This window comes from Acipenser ruthenus, chromosome 4, assembly GCF_902713425.1.
Source record: "Acipenser ruthenus chromosome 4, fAciRut3.2 maternal haplotype, whole genome shotgun sequence".
Classification (NCBI taxonomy): Eukaryota; Metazoa; Chordata; class Actinopteri; order Acipenseriformes; family Acipenseridae; genus Acipenser; species Acipenser ruthenus.
The window spans coordinates 101,291,171-101,317,669 of NC_081192.1; the positions used below are offsets into that span (position 1 = coordinate 101,291,171).

General features: G+C 37.6%; 1 protein-coding gene across 6 annotated transcripts in view; it reads right to left on the bottom strand.

The window, feature by feature from the left end:
* LOC117399699 (partitioning defective 3 homolog) overlaps window positions 1-26,499 on the bottom strand; it is a 365,908-nt gene that overhangs the window by 224,727 nt on the left and 114,682 nt on the right. For all 6 annotated transcript variants that reach the window (XM_059023275.1, XM_059023276.1, XM_059023274.1 and 3 more), the window contains exon 3: window positions 5,461-5,641. In XM_059023275.1, coding sequence (XP_058879258.1) covers window positions 5,461-5,641 — 181 coding nt within the window. The remainder of the gene's footprint in view (window positions 1-5,460; window positions 5,642-26,499) is intronic.

The following is a 26,499-nucleotide window of genomic DNA, read 5'->3' on the forward strand; positions in this document are numbered from 1 at the left end:
AGCAGAAGCTTACAAATCAGCCCGAAACCAAACTGGAAGCCAATGTAGGGCTGCCGATAACGGTGTAATACGGTCATGCTTTCTTGTTTTAGTTAAAATCCTGGCAGTAGCATTTTGCACAACGTATGAATTATGGATCTCTCAGAGATAAGATATGTGACACTCCTAGCACTATCCATTCTCCAGGCCCTTGACAATTTTGCTGATTGACTGCCCATTTAGCTCACAACGACTTTGACTATAATTTTACTCCCAATTAAGCTACAGACTCCATTAATAACCTTTTAATAGATACGTTCATGGTCTTTCTAGTGGTATCAGTCATACTGTTACTTGTTCATCCTGTACAATTATTCAGAAAGTAACATTTGACTATTAACCTAAATTCTACATGGTTAACTCACTGAGCCATCAAGAACTCTTGAAGACATGGCAACATTACTATCACCTTGCATGGCTCTTTCTGAATGAAGAACATACGTAATTCATCTGCCAAAAACTATATATTTAAGTTTTCTTGTATTTTTATTATTGCAGTTTATATCATTGCTTAACACATTCACATACTATTTCTTATTATGTATAACACACCCCTCCCCCATAAACACCCTAAAACCCATCCATTGTCTTTTGAAAGACCTATGAGCATAATTGTCAAGTGCACTTTGAACGGATTTGCTGTGTTAGGCACTCGTCTAGTTAACTACCAACTGAATTAGGGATTTTACAGCTCAATTTCATAGACTCCAGTTAACACAGCCTTTAGTTACCTTACCTAAGGCTTTGATGTTGGTTTTAATACACTGCTACCCTTTAACTATGTTAGAAGTTGTCCTTCTAGGACAAGGAACCACTTTCAACACTATTAACACAAGGTAAAAAGCTGTACACGTCTAACAAGGGTTGGTCCCATTAGTCCAGTGGGCAGTGAAGCCTTGTTGTGCTATTGGGCACCAAACACATTTGGGGTCATTAAAACAAATATAAAAGATTCAAGAGTTCTGACAAAAAGCAACGTGAGATTAACACCATGCTATACATAGGGATGGAAATGGAACAGCCAGGTAAATGTTAAAGTTATGTGAGTCTTGGTAAAAGGAATTTCAGTCTCTCCTAATGTATATTCTATTGTAACAATAATGTGTTTAGTTTAAGTATTTTAGCTGTTAATGTTTTAAACCCTAAATCTAGATAACATCTTTTGGATATCTTGTCAGATATATAAGAGAGATTTTGTGGAACTTCAGTGAGAAATGTAACATTCGTTCCTTACTGTACCTTCCACTAGCATGCAAGAATGATGCAATATATTAAATGGTACTTTGTGTCAAACAAGTAGGTTTCACCTACTCTACCCGATAAGGATTTACCTCAAAGTGAGACAGATGGCATCAACTGGTTGCACACTATGATGCTCAGGCTGCTGTGGATCTGCATATCAACCTGTTTGCCAAATTGCCCATTAACAAAGGACACTTCCACCTGTGCCTCTGGCTCAGGTATCCCCAGCAGGACTCAGTGCGGCTGGCTGCTGTGCACGGCTGGTTTCCAATCAGCAGTGTCTCTGACATGAGTTAAACTGGGGCTCACTCTGCCAGCCGGCACATTGCATGCTGCATCTGGGAGAAGAGCTGGGCATATTATGAGGCACAGCACCGCAATAATACCAAAGAAAGGGTTGGGGTTGCAATAATGTTGAAGTGAGTGTCGGAAACAAGACACTGACATGTACAGGTTAAGGATTTCCAAGTAACTTAAATTAATCATTTATTTACGAAAAATAAAAGTAAAAGATGGTGCAATCCTGCAAATCTAATTTTCCGTATTCCGTGGGAGAGACTGAGCAATGTTGTAATCACAAGTGTACAGATTAGGTAGGCAGGGTTGAGCTATGGGCCAGAGAACTGTCCTTCAATGGCTACATGCCCACAAACAGCTTGCATTCCTCACTGTGTAGGAGGTTCAAGCTGAAGACTGATTTTTAATGATTTACTGAACTGCAGGGCTGGAATCATTTCACCTCTAACCTTTTACTATCTGAACACTGATAGAATGAAGACATCCTGTCCATGTCCCAAAATGTTTACCAGAAATAATCATTATATCCATAGACTTCAGTTTGAGTCTTTATTTCATGGGTCACATACTAAATTAAAAGCCAAGCAGCATCCTCACTGAAAACTGTTTATCTTTCAACTCTGATTTATAGGAGTCACAAACTCCCAGGAAGCAAGTGGTACAATGAACTGGTACTGGTCCTAAATGAACCATTTCAGTAATCAAGAAACATTAGAACATAACCAGATGTTTCGTTTGTTGAGATTCCTTTTGGTCTAGTGATTTTCACTTTGGGCAGAATTGGACATCCTGTACATTATACTTTAATACAGGTGCAAGTACTTAAACTAACTTTTTAAATACATATGTAAAGGTTATTATTTTAAACACTTAGCACTGGCAGCTTTAAATCTGACAAACTCTGGCTAGTGAGGTACGACAGACAAATATAGTGCTTCTATATTTGATAGACAAATATAGTGCTTCTAGTATTTTTTTTTCAGTATTAAATTTTCCAGTGTGGCATGCAATACATGTTAATTTTGATGATATACTTATGACACGTAAAGGTTCTTAGGTCCACAGTCCAGTGACTTTCAATTTAATGAGGAGACCAATCAATCAATCAATCAATCAATCAATCACTGTTGGATGTTAATAAACTACAAATCTGTCAAGAAGAGTATCAGATGAAATCCCCAGGACTTGAGCACTAAGCATGTGCCAAGCTGTCTAGAATCAGAAATATAGCCAGACATGAATAAAGATGCAGTGAATGGGTATTAGTATTTATGATTAGGTATCTAACAAAAATTGACATTTTTGCTTTTCCCCAACTACACTTACAGTAAAATCAACAGTGTGTCATAATGAGCACAATTCCACTGAAATGCATTACATTCCTGGTAATTACATTTGCAGATTGGAAACTCTCTTCTGCAAGTAATCAGTATACTTTAACACAGAAACACATTTCCCCACACCTGAAAACAGTTTATATCTTGAGACCGATAACAGGGACACATTGGTACATTAACAGATTATCCATTCAATGCTACCCCAAAACATCTATAAAAAGAGTGAGAAATCCTCATTACAAAACCACAGCAGCTAACTTTTTAAAAGAAAAGTTTTAATGTGATCTCATTTTTTTTTTTAATTATCCATCTTTAGCAAATACAAGTATACTGCCTGCTATATAATTGCTCACAAATTACAATCATTCTACCAATTTTACATCTCATCTCCAATCCAAGAACTGCTGTATACTTCTTCTGACCTCATCAGCATGTCAAAGCAACAGGCAGCAGAATGTTTCCTAGAAGTATGCGAGGCAATAAATATAATTTAGAAAGCAATTATTGAGACTACAATGCTTCAGAGCACAACTTCAAAGGGGAGTAATTGATGTGATTTCCATTTTAGGCTTGTGCTAGCAAAAGCTTGCCTACTTACTTAACTATACTGTACCAGCTTATGAAACAACCAGATTTTAATAAAAGGCTGCTTTAAATGTGTCTCAACACCGCTGAACTTGTCAAACTGCATGCACAAAGACTGGTCACTTGCCAGAAACTACATTTGGGAGCTTTTGTGAAGAAGAAAAAGCATCCACAGGGGCATAACGTAAAGGTAATGGGATTTCTTATTGCTATTACCAGTGGTCAAGGTGGCAGTTAAACAATGAATTGTACAGTAACTTAACAGCACTGTGTGTGGGGGGGGGGGGGGGGTCTGCATCATGGACTTAGCCAGGTTAAAACAATGTAGTAGTGGCTTGCAGACTCATATAATGCAGTCAAAATCCTGCCGGAAAAACAGTAGTTTATAGTCAGTAGCTTATAATGGAGAAAATATAAATTCTACAGCATTATGTTCGTGAAAGTCATTGATTCTATTCAATATTGATTTGAAAGGTTACAAGAACCAGCTTGAAAAGAACAGCGACAGAAAAGAAAGGGCTGGGCTCTGCAGTGTAGAAGACACACAGATTGAAACTGAACTAGCTTCTTACCGGTTTAATATCCTATTACAGGTGTTTTCAATCACTCCATTGTCGTTTCTACACAGATCCTTATCAGCCATGCTTACTAATTCCAACAAAAATGTATTATCAATTCCCCTTAGGGCTAATTGTGGGGAAGCATATCAGTGTTACACCGTCTCGTGTTTCACCTATGCACTTCAGTGTACAGCACCACTCTGTAGTTATTCTTCATCTCACTTCCCCACAGCCCTGAGACTTATCTTTGGAAGTCATTTTCACTGGAATAGTTAGTAAGTATTGTTAACAATGATCTAAGAAGAAACAATAGAAGCGAATCTTACAGAACACAGATGACAGGATCTTAAACCGGTAAGAAATATAATATTAGGAAAATGCAGATATAAACAAATTCAAAATAGACAATTTGTTTCCTTCTTTGCTATTTAAGATTACCTTTTTAAAAAAGTTCAATTTGGCAGATTTAATTTGATTGTTTTGCTTTTCAAAAAGGCCACTGATCACTGTACAAAATCCACTCATCTCTTGACATAGCTGCTGAACTTCTTACTCAGATACAGTACAGATGATCCATTTCACCTGGCGAGTATTCTCAGGTGTCAGGAGAATGTGTATGGTATTCATCTTGGGAATGGTTAATGTTATCTTTTGTAAACAAAAACAAGAGAAAAAAAATCCAAGTCCTTCACATTTACCTTTATGTACATTTTTTTGTAAAAGCGCCAGTTGGTTAATATATTACAATACAAACAAAAAAAACAAACACATGTCTGGTTTTATAACTCCTATTACTTTAAAATAATAGCGTTCCCATTTCTCTTTTATGACTGTCATAACTCCTTCAGTACAAAATACTGGCTTTCGCTGTCATTGTGGTTAATACCAGCCACTGAATGACAAGGAGAAGCTATTGTATTTGTAGGTTACAGTTGAGGATTTCAAGAAAAATCAGGAGGGAAGGGGTTTTCAGAAATGTCACACGTGTGACTAAATTGTAAAAACATGCATTTACAAAGAGAAATCTCACTGAACAGGAACCATAGGACCTACATAGTTTCCTAAAGGTAGCAAAGAACACAAGTTCCCAGGTGGTTTCCTATCATTTGTAACACACAAAGTGGACTTACTGTAGTGTGATTTGACAGGGCTAACAACAGGTAGCTAAAAATTAAATACAGAGTCAAGTCTAAGAAGTTAAAATAAAAGTCCTGATAAGTTAAAACAAGCCTAGAAGTGAACCACAGTTTTGAGCTTATCCACTGTCCTCTTAAAAACAATACATTTTCGTTGGACTCCCTCCAAATAATACAGGGTGTTTCCACCATGGGTTCTCATTACGCTGCTACATTGCGCGCTCCCCGAGATGGAGTCAGAGCCTACTTGAAGCCGTCACTTACTTGTTCTGAGGGCTGATGGAGTGACCTCGATTTCGCTTGTCACCTGGTAGGGCTGGAAGGCAGAGATGTTGCTGGAGTTGAGCTCGCTGCCAAACATCTCGGGGCTCTGAGTACCCGTGGAGCTGGCACTGGTGCCATCTCCTCCGTGATGAGGATCCTGTTCATCGTACACGGCCACAAGCTGAAGAGGCAACGAAAAACAGAAGGACATTCAATTCCAAATCCATTACAGAAAAAAAAAAACTAACTGTAATCTCAAAGCAAATATCTTAGAAGCCAGCTTTAGGGGAAGTTATTGAGAGTCTACTGGCAGACCATTTACATAAAGGTGCTTTGTAAACATGTTTTTCTCTGCTGATAGGAAAACACTAAGAAGCTCTAATCCCAGAAATAATTCCAAAATCCAAAACAGAAGCTGCTGCCAAACACTGCAATAGTGGCCCTGCCAAGAAGGGATGCTGTCTTCAACAAGGTTTTAAATTGACTGTTATATATGCTGTAGGTAACTTGCAGTTACTAGGATTTTTTTTCTTCCTTTAATTATTTTTATTGTTGCTCCCACCGTTTCAACATTAAGTCTTACAATGTAATATAGCCAAGAGGTGATGTTACTTCTAGTCTTAACGACAACATATAGAAAGGGTTTGTACAGGTTATTTACAGGCGTTCATAAGTCCCAATAGGGAAACATTTATAATTATGCATACACAATGATATATATTTGAGAGGCTTGCTAAATACTAAGTGTGTGTTATTTTATTGTACTCTCAAACTCTTCATTATATTAACTAATATGTTGTAGTAAATACACTAGTAGCTCCCAGGTAATCTCCCAGGTATACTTGGAGCACTGCAATTGAAGCTGAAGGAGAAACAAGTGAAAGTTGCAATGAGAACTGAGTGATTAACATTGTAATAGCAAAGGCTCAAGCTGGACCTCAGGCTGTGCATTCCAGCCACTATCAGATAGTCATCCCTGCTGTCTTGATAAACAAACATGCTGAAGAGAATCTCACTGTCACTTCCTGATAGATGCCAACACCAGCCATCATCATCAACATTTCACTTTGACAGGAGATGTCGGCACCCTCTCAAGAACCTCTGTGTAACTTTGTGTAACTTGCTCACTTGTCTCTAATGGAGACATCATGATTAGATGTTTACCATTCTTACCAGTAGATGAATGCGGGGTCTTCTCTGTGACTATCTGAAATTCTGATTTTGCCTCTGTGATAATTGATATATAAACAACCTCACAACCTCAAGCCTAAAGGCAACAATTCCTGGGTTTAAAACAAGTAGTAACTAAAACCTCTTCAATATCAAGCCTTGCTACTTCTATTAACACTTTGTAAGGCTCACAACTCAACATGAATACAAAGTGTACCACGTTTACTACTACCATGCCTTTTCTGGATTCTCTGAACCAGGGGGTCAAACTCAGCTCCTGGAGGGCCGCAGTGTCTTCTGGCTTTCATTCCACCTGAGCTCTCAAATCACTTCACTCGTCAAATTACTTGATTAATTGGACACATTTAACACTTCTCTCCAGGCATCAAAATGTTTCATAGGTAGTGTACTTTGAATAAAGTGCATTTTTTAAATCGTCAAGTGTAAAAGAACATGAAAATATTAAATATGTCCAATTGAACAAATAATTAGATCAAATTATGTTAATTGAGAGCTTAAGTTGGAATGAAAACTAGAAGGCACAGCCCTCGAGGACTGGAGTTTGACACCGCTGCTCTAAACCTTCAAACTTAACATACAGCATTTTTAGAGATACTAAACAAAACTTCAATTAAATGACAAGCATTTTGACTACAAGTCTTACTCAATGTCTTCAGTAGAACACATTGAGAAATACTAGTCGAAAGGTTTGTCACTGAATTTAAATTTCTATCAGTATTGCTCATCCCCCCCACCCCCCGCATTTATCTTATTTTTTCAAGGGTGTAATATTTAGTTAGTGTATATAGCTGTTGGCAAATCGGAATCTGCCGGCTTTAACTGACACTATCAAGTAAAATAGAGGACAAAGGCTGCATGTGTTTAATAAAAGCAAATGAGAAAGGCACATCGCTTTTTACAAACTCGGGTCACCCTGGCACAGTGCATAAAACAAAATGCCTGTACTTGCCATGCAAGACATGCAATACCTCAAAAAAACACTTTGAAAAATGTGCATAAAGAGTTATGGCTTCATTATGTTGTCAGTTATGTGCTGTTTCAAATTGTGTAAGTGTGGGTTAAATCTGGCTTTCACCCAAAAGCTTTGCTTCAGTGTTGTTAAAAGCACAGAGATCTAGTAGAGTCTCAGCATGGCCACTGGCATGTTGCTTTGAACTTCACTGCACCTCATAAACCATATTTCACATGCTTTACCAAGTGGTACAGAGATACATTTTTCATGCAGTGTTAACCTGTCATGAGTGTACCCCCATTTCAATTTGATGCTGCAGCTCACAAATGCGTTTTGGTTCCTACAAGTTAATTAAATGTTTGAATTTACCTTAATTAAGATCATTTGATTAAAGCCTGAGATAAACATATTGAAAGAGACAAGAATGTCTCCCTCCACTCTAAGAAGTACAGTACACACTCCCTACAACAAAGACTGATTCCCTTGCTTGAAAGCCAGATGAATAGCCAAAAAGGGCAGTTTGTGAATATAATATAACATATACAACTGGCAATAGGATAACAATGGGTTATGTTGCAATCAGCATCTAAAGGTTTCCAATATTAAGCAACTCAACTTATTGTATTGTGGTCTTCAGTTTTGTGTCTGCAAAGCTTGACATACATGCTGCAGCCCAAAGCCTGTGAAACTATGTCTTAGTCCGAAGAGATTACATGGCCCTCATCTCTCACAACATCCTGGCAAAGGTGTAAAGTGTACTGCCCTAACATAAGCCATGGCTCTTCCTCCCAGATTCCCCCTGCACTTCACCTACTATATCTTGTGCCTGTACTTCCTCAAAATAAAATGAACATCTCGCCTTTCAAGTGCTGCCTTTGATCTCATCCATACTTGGCAGACAGCGAACAGCTTGACAGCGGTCGCATTTCCCATTAACTTTCAACGAGCCTCCCCGATGCTACATTATCTACCAGTGAGAAAGTGCACAGCAGATTATAGCTGATCAAGTCGGGAAAGTGGCACAGAGCTTCAGAACAAGAAGATTAATCACCAACAGCTTGAGAGAGAACACATACTCTTTTAATGTCTTTTCAGATCAGGACTACCATGAGAAATGAATCCATTGCCTCTCAATTCATCCTTTTTTAATGAAAATATATAAACAGAAAAAAACAGGTCTCATTGCGTATGTCTCCACAAAAACGAACAAGTTAGGAGATGTATATAAAATAAATATCCTGTGTAGAAAGCCTTTCTACACCCCTGTTTGCTGAAGCTTGTGTTTCGCTGCCTGCTACAGCAGTCTCACAAAGTCATCAACTCAGATCTGATAAATGCTCTACCAAACTACACCGAGCACTCAAAAATAACAATCAAAAAAACATGCCTCTACGATTACTTGTAACTGAAAGGCTCCTTCATAAGCCAGGCCGCAAAAACTTCAAAAGGTGTTGTCAAGCTGATGTTTGAAATTCTGTTGTGACAAACTAGATATGAAGCTGATTATTTCCTTGATTAGCAGATCTGTTTTAATGTTGTCTATAACTATCACCAACACTAACCTTCGGTTTCTCAGGGGGCTTGAATGTACAGTACATCCATAATTAATACATACATAATCAAGTCACTTGTGTGCCAAACCGTGGGCAAGCATGCCAAAATGTACACTATTTTACGCACTACTGCCAAGTAACAAATCAAGGGGTATTCAGAGATGTGTACTTTAAAATCGTTTGTGCAGACACCTGTCAACGCACTCATTTCCAGAGATCTCACACTGTGTTGAACTACTGAGCAGCTGTGGATGGTGTACAATAGGGAAATCCTGTACCTCCCATTGACTGTAGCACTGTACTGTTGTATATTTTTTCAACACGCAACCTATCCTAATTTGCATTAAAATTCCCTTTGAAGGATGTTTATTTCAATACATTATTTGGGAACTACAACTTGAAATGCTGTCTGAATGTGCCTTGCTTTTTCTGGAGTATTGTACATAAACCCTAATCACAAAGCCATACGTCTTTTTAAGCTGGTACGAAGATTAAATGCATATTTAATGAGGCATCACTTACAATGTCTAAAAGTGCAAAGACCATGCAGGGACGTCTTTATATCAAATGTGCAATCCTGATTGAATAAAACAACTTTAATGACGCAGACAAAAGGCATTACAGTGTATCCCCCAGTCTGTATTTGGTTACATGGTTCATTAGGACAAGTTTTTGCCAATAACCAAGTCAATTATGATGGACTTGCCAAAACTGCAGTATTGCAGTAAATAATAAAAAAAATATATATAAAAAAAAAAAATCATATTTGTACTTTGACATCTATAGCTTTTCACTGTAAGAAGTGCCGCATGGTTTTCTGTTATTTTATGAGTTATATTATCTTCAGCACCAGCAGTCAAGATCCCATCCTCCTTTCCAGGTATTTGAAACAGATTATTATAATGTTTAGTGGCATTTTCTTAGTCAAGGTTATGAAATATTCAAACAATGGGGCAATGTGCGGTTACTATAGATACAGTGCATGTCTCAACCATCTATATTACAGGTCTGAGTAAATATTTCAGTTGACTCAAATGCGCTTTTGAATAAGAATTATAGAATATGAGTCGGCCTAGATGAGCACAACAGATCTAAATTGTAGAAAGGGTTGTTGGAACAGCTATATTTAAAATAATAATAATAATAATAATAATAATAATAATAATAATAATAATACAGTTCTGACCTTCCGGGTATTGTATTTTTATTTTCCTCGAACAAGCCAATGTGCCTTAGCAAAGATTCATTAACAGGAATCAACAACAAGTGATCTGGGTATAAACAGACAGCCCCATCTCAAGTAAATATTGTGACCGTCAGCTGGCAGAAATACAAAAACAGATTCCGTCTAAATGGATGAGTCCCGGTAATATCATTGCATAGAATCGATTTAGATTCTAAGCAGCAATGTTGGCGTGTTCATGTTTTTCTTGGTTTTGTTTTCTTTGGTTTCTTTGAGCTGGAGGTTGGAGGTTTTAAAAACACACCTAATGGCAAGTATATGTGAAAAACACTCATTTGTGAGATATATGGCATATGGAGTTAGTTAATCATTAAAAAGTAGTTCTTTGCACTGCTTATTAAGAACCTTCTCTTGAATTTTACAGGGACTGTGCTAATTAAGAATTGGCAACGCTTCAACCCTTGTGTCGTAATATAATATTATCAGATTCCATTTCTACTAGTATGCATTGCTACAGTATATTTTACATGCATTCATTTTATTTTTTATTTAGCCAATATACTTCACTGCATGTCCCTTTTGCCCAATATACAGAACCTCGAAGAGGATGATCTTAAATAAACCTTACAAATGTATATTATTTTATTGGCCTGAGGTTTAACCCTACATTGGCATGTTTATGTATCTATCTTTAAAAACAAAGAAATCGAAGTGGCTTGGAAGAAGGACTGGGATATTTTTCTTCACCTTGTCTTCTCATACAAGTTGGTGGTCTCTCTCTCTTTACTCACAGGCTCATTTTGCTAGCCCTACACTAAAGCAGCTGTGAATCTCAACAGGACTGCACCCGCATTCATCATCTGCATTAGTATTCCTTCCTTAATGTGCTTGCATTAGAAAAATGCATAGCGGAAAACACTTTGCCACTTTTTAAAGGATATGCCCTTCAAGTCTTCATTTCATATACACGGAGCAAGTGGAAAGTAATTTAAACCTTTAGATGGGCAGCAGTGTGGAGTAGTGGTTAGGGCTCTGGGTTCAATCCCCAGTGGCGGACACTGCTGTTGTACCCTTGAGCAAGGTACTTTACCTAGATTGCTCCAGTAAAAACCCAACTGTATAAATGGGTAATTGTATGTAAAATAATGTGATATCTGTATAATGTGAAATAATGTATAATGTGATATCTTGTAACAATTGTAAGTCGCCCTGGATAAGGGCGTCTGCTAAGAAATAAATAAATATAATTTATCCAGGAACGGGACTGAGAAAAAAGAAGAAACAAAAACTTCAAAACAATATCTGTCTCCGTGGTGCTCATCTTATTAATCCAAAACCTCAGTGGGGAAAAAGAAAAATGATAGCAGATGTCCTTGACACGCGCTCAGATCATCAATACAATGTAAAGCACGATCTGGAGCAGTGCCTTTATAACCAAAGGCTAATTAGTGATACCAACATGACAAAAAATATGTAGAGCTGGGCCTCCCATCACCATATTAAATGAAAAAAAATACAGTAAAGATAAACAAACAGCCACAATACCAACATGAAAAAAGCTGTACATTTTAATGATAGATTAGCTGCAGCTGATTGCCAAGGTTAAGGGGGGGGGGGGGGGGGGGGGGGGTAGTGTAACGGGCAGTGTTGTGTGATGCACTGCCATCAAGGATACTGTCCTGTACCCTGTCGATGAGGTGAGGTTAAACTCTCATCATTGTGCTGATGTAACGGGCAGTGTTGTGTGATGCACTGTCTTCACGGATTCTGTCCTGTCCCCTTGTCAGTGAGATGAGGTTAAAGCTCTAAAATCACAAATGCACAAACGAGCCCAGCTCTTATGCAAGAGGCTTGCTTGCAGTGAGTGGCGGTCGCCAGTTCGCACCCAGCCTCCGCCATGTTACATCTGCGTCACACAAAATCCCACATGGTTGGCTGTTCAAAAGAGACCATGGTTTAAGTGACCACTGTTTTGCTTATCTGTTATTTTATATCAGGTAGGAGCAAGACCACCATTTTACAAACATCCTTTGTCACCTTTGTTGTATTTCCACAGGATTATTTTCAAGAATTGTACCTTTAAAACATGCTCCTCAAATTCACCGTCCAGGAGAATTTGTGGATGAATGTAACCAATGTTTTGCCCAAGGCAGTATTTGAACCTGCCATACAGTAAAGTACTGTAATTACTAAGACCACTTTTCTGGGGGTCATAAAAAGCAAGGAACTAGTTACATTTTAGTATAAAACAAGGAGCTGGGTTCAAAATGGCAATCATTTTTTATTCTTTAAAAGCATGTCGGAGTTCAAATACATACATAAAGAAAATAACAAATTATTCTACAGGTTTTGAAAAGTTTAACACCCTAAACTTGCATTTAATACAGCAACTTTCTCTCCAGACTTCTTTGCTCACTGCAGAGGTATCTGCTGCAAGAAGCCTGAACAGTTTACCTTGCATTTCTTAGCTTATTTTTAGCTGCTTGTTTAACATGCTGACACTGCACCCCTCATCTTGTGTTTTCATAAAGTTTTAATTATTAAACCTCTATGTAGACATATTGCTGTTACAGAGTCAGAGCACTCCTCCTCTGCCCTGGGAGTGGCCTCCCTCCTCAGAAACCTCCTTCATTATTTGACAGCAGCAGGCCAGAATGATATTCATGTTTGTCTTGTGCAAGACCTACCCAGTAAAGATATGGCCTCAGAATCGAAGTACAGTATGAGCCAGCATTACACAATTTAGCATTGGCGTCTTTGAATGGCAAATTTCAATATTTTTGACAGCCTTCTCAGTTTAAGTGAAACAGTGGTCTACTTGACTTAGTTTCTTATAGTTTTAACTTTTTATTTCCGTTTAACCCTTTCAGTACCCACCTTATCTTAGCGCCGTATGTTAACATATGCAGTTGGAAATCACATTGGAACCTCACAGGACTCCTATTATTTATTATTTCTTAGCAGACACCCTTATCCAGGGCGACTTACAATTGTTACAAGATATCACCTTATTTTTACATACAATTCCCCACTTATACAGTTGTGTTTTTACTGGAGCAATCTAGGTAAAGTACCTTGCTCAAGGGTATAGCAGCAGTGTTCATTCTGAAGCTTGACAAATAATCCAGGGCTGGAAAGGTTAAGACTATTTTTCCAGAAGATAACTGACGAACAAGTTATTGTAACGTAAATCACTTTTTATATCCAGGTTTGATTCTCTTATCAAAACACAGCGTGGGTTGTGACAGGTACAGTGTGCACTTCTTACTGCAATTCTGCCTATGTATCCCATCGGGACAACACTAAAAGTGAGTTTTCTACAGTCTCAGTGAGAAATATCCAAAATCTTGTGAAACAAAATAAAGAAAGCAAGATTCTGCAGAACATAATGTTCATTGTCAGCAAGATGGCATTGCAGACTGCAGCCAACCCCAGTGTGTGTTTTACTAAATGATTTAATGATAGACACATTTCAACGATGAGCTCAGGCCCCAAGAAAGAGCCCTTAATGGGTTGTCTTGTATCAGCCAGCAAGTCTGTATGGTATTCCTGGTGTTAAACCACTGATGTCCAAGTTTGTTAGACATGAAACATGTAGTAATGCTAAAGAAACATCAGTGACAAATGATGTCAACTACAAGTCTCAACTGAAGACACTGAGAAAGACTTATAGTTGAGCCATTTGTCATTGAATGTTATACATTTCTTTTAGTATCGGTACATTGAGTGTTTTATGGCTATGGATGAAGGCATGAAATATACACAGGCATTCCTTTGTGTACTAAGGTTACAAAAAAATGAGTGCTTGCCCAATTAGTCTGAGTGTGGTTTTCACAGTATTGTGTCTTTCTTTAAAACAGGAACAATTAACAACATACAGTAAAATGAAGATAATGACCCTAATTTACAGTACTACACTCACTGCTGCAAAATGTCTACTAATGGTTGTGTTCGGGGCCCATGCAATTACGTGTATTAGGGTTATGAAGTTGCTTTAGGCACTTGTGCATGAAAAGACATGAAAACATTACAAAAAACAAAGACAAAAAAAAGGGTAAAAACATGACAGACATTCTGGCAGACAGGTATAAAACAATAATATGAATAACAGCACTACTCTGCAGGGGTATTTCCAGAAGAGCACTTCATTTTAACTCTTTCAATTACTGCTCACACAGCAGACAAAAATACCTTTATTCATCAAGTCAGTCCTTTGATATCCAGAAAAGAACACATGTGACCTTTCTCATCACCAAGCTCCTAACTGGGGTTGTTAAGAAAGGGAAGTAAATTGAACGCTTATGGCATTGTGATTTAAATTAAAGTCTAATTTAAGTCTAAAGCATAATTTAAATGTATTATGCATTGTTTCTCACTATCTTGTAAAGCTCGTTGCAATGGTGGTCCACTACGAAAGGTGCTATATAAAATAAAGATTGATTGATTGAAAGTCATGCTCATAATGGAACTGAAGAGCATTGCTGAGGATGGGTAACAAGGTCTCACAAATCAAATAGGGAATAGTTTTAAAAAGAACAAGATAGGTCCTCATTGTTCAAGCCACTGCAATCAATGGCTCACATTTTGTTTTTTATTTATTTAAACAGGATTCATATAGAATGATTTCTCTAAAAACAAGAGCCAAAGAGTGCATATAGGATGCAATTCATCTGCCTCACTGCAGTGGATACTTGACGAGACAACAAGCAGCTCTTAAGTACTGGATGCATGTCAATAACAGGGAATGAACCACTTATAGCTGAATAACACATTTATGTATTGTAAGTTACTGAACAACAAGCTTGTTAGCTATTGACAGACCACAAGGATGAGCTTCTTAAATCTTTCCAGAACAAGTTAGAAAAAACTTAAAAAGGAGGTTGGCTCTTGTTTTCTCCACCTGTAGAAGACTGTTTTTAAACCTCCATTTATTTCAAATGAAAGAATAGGAATGTTCAAGCTCATCTGGTATACAAGCAGACCAATCCAGAATGCCAAACAATATCGGTCTGCATCTGAAAGAGCTTCTTTGTGGACAAATAATGTAACTGACCTGTTATGAAAAAAAATACGAGTTCATATTGTAAATCAGATAAACGCAGTCCTTTAGGGGGTTAGAGAACAAAACCAGCCTCATTTAAAATACTCAACAGCAGGTTACGCTAAGTCCTACATGGCATTAAATTTACATTTAATTAGCAACATTACTGAACACCCTTCTGTTGAACTATGGTTCGTTTTTTTTGCTATTATTTTTTTATTTATTTTTAGGCTATTTTTAGGCTATTTAGATTTTTTTTAATACAACACTATAGAATCCGGTTTCCTAATCACTTCCTATGCTGTAGGTCACAGGCCATAACCATTGAAGTAAATGTGTTTGAACCTAGGAACAACGACTTGTACTGGTATACCATTGCTACTTCAGGTCTCATTTAAAATGAGCCTAGACTGTACATCATTGTTCACTTGATAACACGTACATGTCCAACTTCAGACTGCTTTCTTTGCTGGATACAGGTTGGCATTAAGCAGCAGGCACATGTCATCCAGCTGAAATGTCTTATTTCTATTAAAATAAACAGCCAACCAATGTGACTCACTCAGACTCATCCACTTAATGCAGTAGCTCCACAGTGGTTTCTGATGAACTCCATTCACTTAAACAGGGCCTGGTTCTGTTCTATATTCTGGGTCTAACCGGCTTTGCAGTGCATACACACCAGGGCACCTCATTTTGTTTAGCTTGTACTGTGTGCTTTCAGTTGTGGGACCTATTAGATCATTGTTCTGATATTCATGCAAGTTGTGCCCTCTAGTGCCCTTCTGAAAAATAGTGCATTTCTTCTCAATATATGTGATGTGTATTTGCAATACTGCAGCAATAATTAACTTTAATTTAAAAATAAATAAATAAATAATGAGAAGTGGAAATTCTGGTGGTGTACTGTATTATATAAATGATTTTTACACAAGAAAAAAACAGTAGAAATTACAAAAAAAAAGACTTAAAATGCATTAGACCTGTAACATTATTCTAATCTTTACTAATTCTCAGATTTATTTAAAATGCATTAGACCTGTAACATTATTCTAATCTTTACTAATTCTCAGATTTATTTAAAATGCATTAGACCTGTAACATTATTCTAATCTTTACTAATTCTCTGATTTATTTAAAATGCATTAGACCTGTAACATTATTCTAATCTTTACTAATTCTCAGATTTATTTAAAATGCATTAGACCTGTAACATTATTCTAATCTTTACTAATTCTCAGATTTATTTAAAATGCATTAGACCTGTAACATTATTCTAATCTTTACTAATTCTCAGATTTATTTAAAATGCATTAGACCTGTAACATTATTCTAATCTTTACTAATTCTCAGATTTATTTAAAATGCATTAGACCTGTAACATTATTCTAATAATCTTTACTAATTCTCAGATTTATTTAAATGTTACAGTTCCTGAGTATCACGCAGACAGATTAAAATTACTTGCCGGCTGCTATCCTTTAAGATCAGAAAATTGAAATTGGCAGTACAGCACCTTGTAAACTGCAGGTCTACCAAAGAATAATTGGGAGCAATACGATTTGAGAGCATTAACCCAATATCTCATTTAGAATGCTTGCATTAAGTGAAACTGTGACCGACTTCTTGTGAATTTTACAGCAAAGCAGTAACAATTGACTATCATTCAAATATCTGCAGTTTCAAATATCCTGGATATCCTGAGTTTACAAAGACATATCACATGCCGTCTATATTTGTAATGCATTTTTGGAGGGTAGGACCAGAGATGAATGCAATGTTTCACATGCTGATACTGTAGAGCCCCAAAGTACAGCTCAGATGTGATTTATTAGCAAATATTTTGTTTTTCATATATTTTCAAATTGCAACATTATCAAGATTGATTCTCTAAGAATCTGATAACTTCAAAAAGTCAGGCTGTATCATTTTGATTATATATATCTTTTTTTAAATCAATCAATTCTCCCTGCTTTTCAAGCCACTTTGAAATTGCCGATGTTGTCTAACCTACAATCCACATACTGAACAGGTGGACTAAAGATCAGAATTTTACAGCAGGAATTTACAGTAGTTCAGTACATTTAAAAAAAAAAAAAACGTCAGAAAAAATGGAAATAAAAAATAAATACCTCCAATACCCACGGAAGAACAAAAATGAGTTAAATGGCAACCACTGACATTCCATTTTTTGTTGGATATGGAAACCCTCAAAGAGCACATGGCAAGTAAGAGCTAAAGAAAGCGAGGTTCCCTTAAACCATCAAACCAGGGAACAATTGATTTTATTAGAACAGATAACAAAAACAACTGTGTAAGTTTTTCTCAAATTCATTAGAAATAGTCTGAAAAAATACTAAAGCCCATATTAATGTCTCCCTATTTCATTTGTAGCTGATCCGTTCTCCATCCGCACCCTTTGAGTGAAGTACTTACACACTACAACATGTAACCCATTGTGTGCAGAGTCACCTATTACCACTAATGGAGATGTTGTGAATCATTTACAATGGTATAAAAAAAATAATTGTAAAACAGGGCTTTTGATAACAAGCATCCCCTGCAAATCAAAATGAGGCTGGATCAGCAAATTCCAAGTAGGCCTACAAGCTTGGGGGGCGGGGAAAGGGGAAATCAGTTCTGGTCACCCAAACCAGCGCAGCTGTCCACATCACACACACACACACACACACACACACACACACACACACACACACACACACACACACACACACACACACACACACACACCCTCATAACTGGTGCTAATTGGCAGGTTAAGGACTGAAAGGCCATGGAGAATTTATAACCCTCTTCACTCCTGAGAGGGAGGTTCTCCAGGGCAGAGTTGAGGCCTACCGGCAGGGCTGTATGTTCTCAAGAACTGTCAACAGAACACTTTGCAGAAACAGGAATTAATCATAAAATTACTGGTTTTGACATGCATAATTAAAAACTGATGAGAGAATAATAGTTCTCAGGAAAGTAAAAACTGAAACTTAGAAACATTTGCGGATGAAAACAATACTCACTTCTTTGCCAGCAATAACTTCAAAAATAATTCCCTTTTCTCATTCCAAATGACCTAATGTTGCCCACACTATACTGCAATTCCACCCCCCCCCCCCCCCCCCCAAAGAAGAGTAAGAGATCTTAAAAGTGCTACTATTGTTTCAGCACTGATTATTTCATCTCTGCACCTATTCTTTTAAATCTTCCAGGTAACTTCCACCTCAGCAATGTAAGAGAGCCTACATTTGACATATTGTAGCCAGAGCTGTTTTTTAAAAAAAAAAACACCACCACCACACACACACACACACACACACAACACAACACCGGCTCTATTTTAATACCACTACTGCGAGTGCATGGCCCATAGGATAAAAAACAATGCTGGTTGCATTGAAATAAAACTATAGCTTAAACCCCCAGAAAGCTTTTACTGTCGCTTGCACATGTTCAGTGAGATGGTGTTGTTTAGCAGTTAAACTGGACAAATAGAAGACTGGTGGTTTCTCATGTCAGCTAAGCCACCGACATAATGTGCCACTCTAAATGCAAGTAACTTGAACTCGGAGTGATTCAGGAATGTGATGGGGTCTGGCAAAGCTGTAAACCACCACCACCACCACCACATATATATATGCACACACATATACACACACGCGCATTATGAGAAAGCCAGCATAAATTGCTCTACTAATCCATCCAAAAAATGGAATATATTGAGGCTGGAAGGACACCCCAAGATAGACTGTGAGCCCATAGACCGAATATCAGTTTTACAAAAGAAACAGTTTTGTTCCTAAAGGTGACATCGCAATGCTTAGGCCTGTGTAGTATTAAAACACCCCAAGTGTTACACTTGTAAGCAGAACATAAAAGTTGGGGCGACCTCAGACAAGTCCATTTCAGGGCTGGGCTGCCAGTGGCCAAGTGACTAAGCCATAAAATGATACAAAATAAGAAGTGACTTTGCAGTATGAATCGTCACAAAACAGGAAACCCCAGCCTCGCCGATATTAAAGCAACAACAGAAGAGGCTTGCTGTGATGATAAGCAACACAGAGGCCATGAGCCTGTGCTCAGTGCTGCCATGGCTGGTTCGCTGACAGCCAGGGAGACCGCTGGCTTACCATTTAAATCTTTCAGCTGTTCAGTACACTGAAACATGAATGAAATCCTTTCTTGAACATCTACCACTACTTTGAATCTACTCTTTCTTTTCATCTCTTGGAAGACAGCATGTAAGAAAACCAAACAAAAAACCCACAAGGAATAAGTACTCATATAAAGTGATGGCTGCTCTATTATTTAAGTGTTCTGAATTAATTGAGAGCGCCTCTGCATTATTTAAAATCACAATATGCCTGGCTGTGGTGTAGAGGAAGCTCCCTGCTGCTGCAGGTATTTCAGAGCCTCCTAATGGATCATGTAAGTAAGCTTTCTCCAGAATCACTCCTGACGTTTCTATAGTGTGGGAGGTAACACATTTATTGGTTACATGCACCAAACTAATTTGGGTTTCTGTTGTTTGTCCCCATTAGCAGTTCCGAGAGCTTTATTCCAAAAGCATGTTAGTAATTATGTAAAGGAAACAGGCAACTTAAAACAGGAAGGGCTTGAATACATTATAGTTTGGCAGTATGGCTATTACCTTGCAGTGCATCCAAAAATTACACAAAAAATTGCCTCATTTCATAATTTTTTTATTTTATTTATTTATTTATTTATTTTAAGAAAAAAATACTAAAATTGTTCAAATTTATTAATACACGTAGCGACATCATTAGAACGGACCTGCATCCTTTAATCTGCAGTGGTGTTAACAATAAAAGGTGGTGTTTTTCGTTTTATTTTTAACAAGAAAACTTTATGGTGGTTGTTTCTGAATGACAGCATCTCACAATGAATAAGGGGCAGAGTGTGGCCAAATCGATTAATTATCTTTACCTTGTCCAAATTCTCGCACCAAGACCCTGGCGCCAGCGGTTAAACGCAGTTGTCTGGGATTCCCAGCTATGCGAACCCCCCCGCCCCGATGGAATAAAGGGTGTTTGTTTCCCTTCATAAAAAGCAAACATTTTGCTCGTTAGCCTGTCATTGTAATCACTGGATACACTTTTAAACTGCTGGGTTAAGCAGTGTTTAAAATTCAGATGAGAAAAAAAAAATTAAATCATTGCATTGATCTTGGAGCTTAAAAGCCTGAAGGGATATGGTAACAACAATACTATTCCACTCTATTCTGCACCACCACCTGGAGTGGTTAAGAGTTGTGAGCCTACATTGCAAAAGGTAAAGGGTATGAACCTTAGCCCACATACTGGACTTCATTAATGCTTATACAACATCACCTGAGCCATATGTAATTCAACAATGATCTACAGAACGCAGCACCGACCACATGTTTTGCTCTATGGTCGCTATTACAAGCACCTGAAACATGTATGGGAATGTCCAGAGCAAAACTTTCCCTGGTGCATTACCTTCTCTATCATGACCAAAAAGGCTAAATGCAAGGGCCCACCACTGAAGTGAGCAGAATTTAAATCCCCCCACCCCATTTTAAATTATTAAAATATTATTCGAGACTACAGACAGTACTTAACTGTGCAATGCTATGATGAACTCAGTGTTGCCCTAAGCATATTGATTAACTAATGAATTGATTCAGAGAGGGAAAGAGAGAGTAGCTTAATCCATCATCAAATCTGCCATTTGGCTTGCCCATTACTTAATATACATTATTGATGCATTAAGATTCCAAAGTTGCTTGTCAGCAAGTCTCACAGTTCTCAAGCTCTCAGGTTTATGGTAGTGGACTGGGATCGGCGGTATGAGTCCACAGCCCAGTCCCTATGGTGATGAGATGTATTCCCGTTGCTACACAAAGGTCAGAGTAATAAAATACATTGTAAAAACAATTGAGCAGCACACAGGTCAGGCATTCGAAACATTCTTCCCTGTCCAAGCAGTGGTTTACTGGACAGTTTCTCTTAGTTTTTCTATGGGAGGTAAACAAAAAAGTTATTTATTTAACCCTCAAGACTCGAAGGGAACTGTTGATTCCAAATGTTTTAGTTACACTTTCCTTTCCTCTGTAAGTAACTGTGTATATGCCACGTTTGCCCTATTCTCCCCAAGGTAAATGGGTAAGTCTGTATAGAAAAAAATCTTGAATACAGAAAAAGCCAATATTTGCATGTACTGAACAAGTTATAACAATGTTAAATTAATAGACGCCCACCTGCTGACCTACTATTTCTTGTTTGTCTATGGGAATTGTAATGTAATGCAGCTGGCAAACTTCAAAACAGCCAACAGACGCATTTAAAACATTGCAGAAAAACAAATCTAATCTTTCTGGCATATCAAAGATCCGGGGGAAAGAAAAAGTCTGTAATGTTGTGTATTATACTCAACTAACAATACCAGTTAAAAAAAATGTAGATGAAAAAAAGATGAAGTACAGTATTCTCTGTAGTATAATCAGCCTCTTTTCTGCCAAAGTCAACAGCCAGCACTGGATTTTTGGCAGCAATATAGTTAGTAACCCTTTGGAACAATGTTAGAATGTTTAGGGCTTTCCATGGCAATTAAAAACAAAACAAAAAAAAAAGAGAAAAAAGAAGAGACTGAAGAGATCACATTAGCCTCTAGAATGGCATTTCAAAAGCTGAGAGAACACAAAGCCATTTTGTGGCTTGGAACTTGGTTTCAAGAAACTAGGTTTCGGGCCACTACATGGCACACCAGGGGAGACTTGGGTTTTGATACAGCAAAGTTGCCTCAATCTAGGTCTCCCGGTGGTCTCCTGGAACCAGGTTTCAAGCCACTGTTCCTGAAGAAGTGGAGAGGAGAATTCAACTCCACAGAAATGTTGAGAGCAGGATGGAAACTTGCAGAGCAGACTTGGCTTTGGCTGAACAGAATCTCAAAATCAGAAAGAATAACTAAATTCACGGTGCAGTCTTTTTAAATCCTGATACTTCCACACTAATGAACCACCCAACAGCTGTGGATTATGGCTGTAAAAGGTTGTCTCAGCAAAATGTCAATCTGAAAGTAAGGTAACTTCAGGACAAAATGCATTCATTCTTCTCTCATGCGGTTTAGCTTCAGCTGCTGAATATTATACTACATTTTAATTGCTGTGCCAGTGATTTGAAGACTGTGAAAAAGGCAGATGCAACAATTTGTACACTTTCCTGCAAATTAGCTCAAAAAGATTCCACATACTGTACACACACACACAAACCAATGGAATCAGTCAAGGGAAAAGTTTTCTAAGTAAAACATGCAGTGAAAAACTCCAACAGTGCGGAATTCATTGTGCTTTGGTTCTGCAGTCATGAAGAACTGTAGTGTAGAATTCTAATAGCCAGTTCTTAAATTCTGAGAATTTGTTGTACTATTGTCGACAAAACATTCAAGCACTCCTATTAGTAATCATAATTACCAGGGGCGTTTAAAATATGTAGAGTCGTCAGCGCCGACTGTACATGTCTGAAATCAGCTATAATACCTAAACTATGCCTGAAATGAATTAAGGGTGTATTGTAATTTGAAACACATTAGCTACTCCTTCACGAATGATTTCATTTCTTCAGTTTGTATAACACTACTTTAAGCATAATATAATGTGCTCCCTCTAGCTCACCAACAAATTGCGAAAACAAATCAATTAATACTGAACAGTGAACTTAATGGAATAGAATTCCATGCATTTGATAGTGTTTTACGACACAAGAACAATTCCACATTAGGAATGTTGTAAGTTTGGAGGGCAGCCACAAACCAGATGATGTTGATCTGTGCCATTAAAAAATAGACCAACTGTATGCAAGATCTCCCCTGGCATTGCACAAACACGAAAATAGTCAATTCTGTTGACCTGGAAAACTGCAAATCTGCATTTAATTAGTTCCTCTAAAAACTCTGCAACAGATTCCTGCTGTCTGCATGAAACTGAAAAGAGACTGATACTCTTAGAGAACTAATAGTTAAGTTTTCATAATGTTGATTTTGAGTAAATCTTTTTGTAGTAAATACTGTCGGATTACAAACCATATTTTGTTCCTAAAGTTTATGTTCTACCAGCTGTGTAAAAAAAATACCAGCTGCCGGTTTTCAAGGCACTGTGGCACAAGCAGATGTTGGCAACTGATCCTAGAAATGAGCTTCTGCCAATGTCAGTGTATAGTGAATACACGGTCCAGGCTAAAGCAGCTCCACAATGCTGACCACTAAGCAACATGTGCATATTGCTCTGAATCTTTGATTGGCTCCTTCTGGATAGAACCGACTTATGAAACAGTTAGCTAGGTTTAGCAACGTCTATATAAAATAACATGATCAAATAATGCCTAACTGCTAGTACAAGAGTGTTGTACCTATAAGCACTCAGTGACTGCATTACAAGCAGAATCAGAAAGCAATTCATTATTAAAACCTATTTATAATTGTTTTTAGTATTGTTTCATTTCTTTATCTGCCAATTATAAATTCAGATGATGTATATTTGAATTACTAACAAATAATACTTTGCTTGTCTGCAGAAAAAAATATATAATCATACAAGCGACTGGCTATTTCCCATATCTTTCCTTCAAAGGTTTAAGACAATGTAATAATGCATTATGAGTTCAGAGTATGATTGAGGACAATGGAAATTGACGGTCGCCTCTTATTTAATGACCCACAAAAGCATTCGAAGGATAAAAAGCAATTAGGCTGGTTAGGAGTCGTCACATCATTAGTTTGTTCATTAGCCTATTCAATTATTACAATTTGAAAGGTGGATTAGCGGCACAGATCAACAACATCCTGCGTACGAGCACTTCACAACGTATGAGAACAGGAAGGCCAGGTGCTTATTCCGAAACAAAAAGGAGGTCATGTTTTTATCATTTACATCTTCCGGTCTCCCTAGTCATGGTCATGCACCCAATTGTACAAAAGCAAGGAGTAGAAGAGGCTTTATTGTAAATGTAGCAGTGAGAACTGGAGCAAAAAAAAAAAAAAAAAAAACTCAGGACTTCAAATAAAGATAACCTTTATAATTGCTTTAGAATATCTCAATTCACTGTAGCACTCAACTGGGGTACATACCCCCCACGTTTTATTATGCTATCTAATGACAAGTATTCTGTGTCTTGATTGGCAGATAGATTAGTCCAAAACTGCTGGCACTGCTGCTCCTAACTACATTAGTGTCAAAGCTTGCTAGCGAGTTAAAATAATTACTTACATATTTCTGCTAACTCTCTCTACAGTGATATATTCCTATTACACAGGAGAAAATACCTGTGGCAGATGTACTAGTTAAATAGAACCACAGTACTAGTACTTGTTTTAAGAAGTTACTTCAGTTCCAGGAGTGACACATTTAAAATTTCAATTAAGGTGTTTGTTTAACCAATTTACGCTTTCATTTTCTCAACACATGCCTAACAATATTACTGAGTGTTTATATCACAAACTATAGAAAACACCTCTACAGGCAGATATAAAAGTCATGTTATCAAACAGCAAAGAACTGTAGAAGTCACATTTAATGAGCTTCTCTGCCTTGACTGTAAAATGTCATAATTATGGGTCGCTTTGTGGCAATGTCAAAAGTCTGTTCTTTTGGGTGGCAAGAGATGATCTTAAATCAACAGCAATATATGTATGCTACAGTACAAAGGCTGTGTCTCAACCAGCAAGTCTTTCTTTTATTTTCACAACTGCTGCACTGAGCACTTACAGTACACCCTTGAAATATTACATTGAATTCCCCAGCTTTCACCTGAGCTCAGAGACACCATGTTAAAGGTCCCTGCTTTCATTGCCTCAAAGCTATTACGGGAGCAGACTCCCAGAAATTGAAGGCGACAGAAATATTCACACAATTCTATCCGTGATTTCCTGCCATAGAGAAATGAGGAACCATTCTGGGTCTCTGTGACAAACAAAAGCCCTGTTATTTTCATCCGGGGTGCCTCTTAAGAACCCATCAGGTGTGGGCTCTGCTCAGGAAAAGTAGCCCTGCTTGAAACAAACAGCAGGGAGAGCAGGCCTCTAAATGCACTTCACTGCTGTTCACAACACTTTCACAATCCAATACAATGTATTTAAAAGGAGCCCGGCTGAGGCTACAAAGCTCTCAACTCCGTGGCCTGTGAAGCCGTCTCTGTTGAAAAGCACTGCGACTGTGACATTTAGTAATTAGTGTGTCGTCAGGAGAAAACGAAAGGCCTTCTATTTTTTATTTGGCTGCAAGAACAGAGTGGGGATATAAAAGCAGCTAAAACTTTGTAATGATTTAAATATGAAGTAATATATCGTTACACTGTACACAGCATTTATCTGTGTACGGCATTAAAAAATTACACGTGAATAAACAATCATACATTCAACATTAAAAACGCATGCTTCACATTTACAGATTAAGAAACTGCACAGCATATCGTTTGTCTTAACTTGCACACATCCTTCTTTAAAAGTCAAATATCCATAATGTGAAAAATACATAGTGCTCAACTGGCTAATATGTGTGCCACCTGAACAGCAGATACTGTTTCCATTGTATCGCTGCTAGATAGAAATAGTCACAGGCTGTATATTTCTCTTTAAATCAGAGGATAGCCTTTAAAGCTATACCTAAAAAGAAGGGAAAAAGCAATAATGTAAAATAATAACTTTATACACATACTACACAAGTATCCCTTCACCAGTTGATGAAAACATTGATATTGACCTTATATTAAATCTGTAAAGTGAGTTAAGATTCTTAAGTCCTGTTGGCTTTTAAAGGTCATAGTGTAATGACTGCTCTACAAGACAATGAGGAATTTCTTTTCTGAGACAATCAAGACAAAGGTTTACAAATCAATAGATACACAAGGTTTTGAAACACAGGCAACGAAATACACAGCTTTTGTACTAGAAACTTACAATTTTCTAAAACCAGCTACAGTATAAAAAGCTGCTGATGACTACTTGTGGTAAAAAAAGGTAATACAATCTATGGTGGTCAGGAACAGACACTGTCCTTGTCAACCCCAAGGCCACAGAAACAAGCATCTCTTTAAAACAGCGCTTGATCCGAGAAATAGGAAGTTGGAAATTT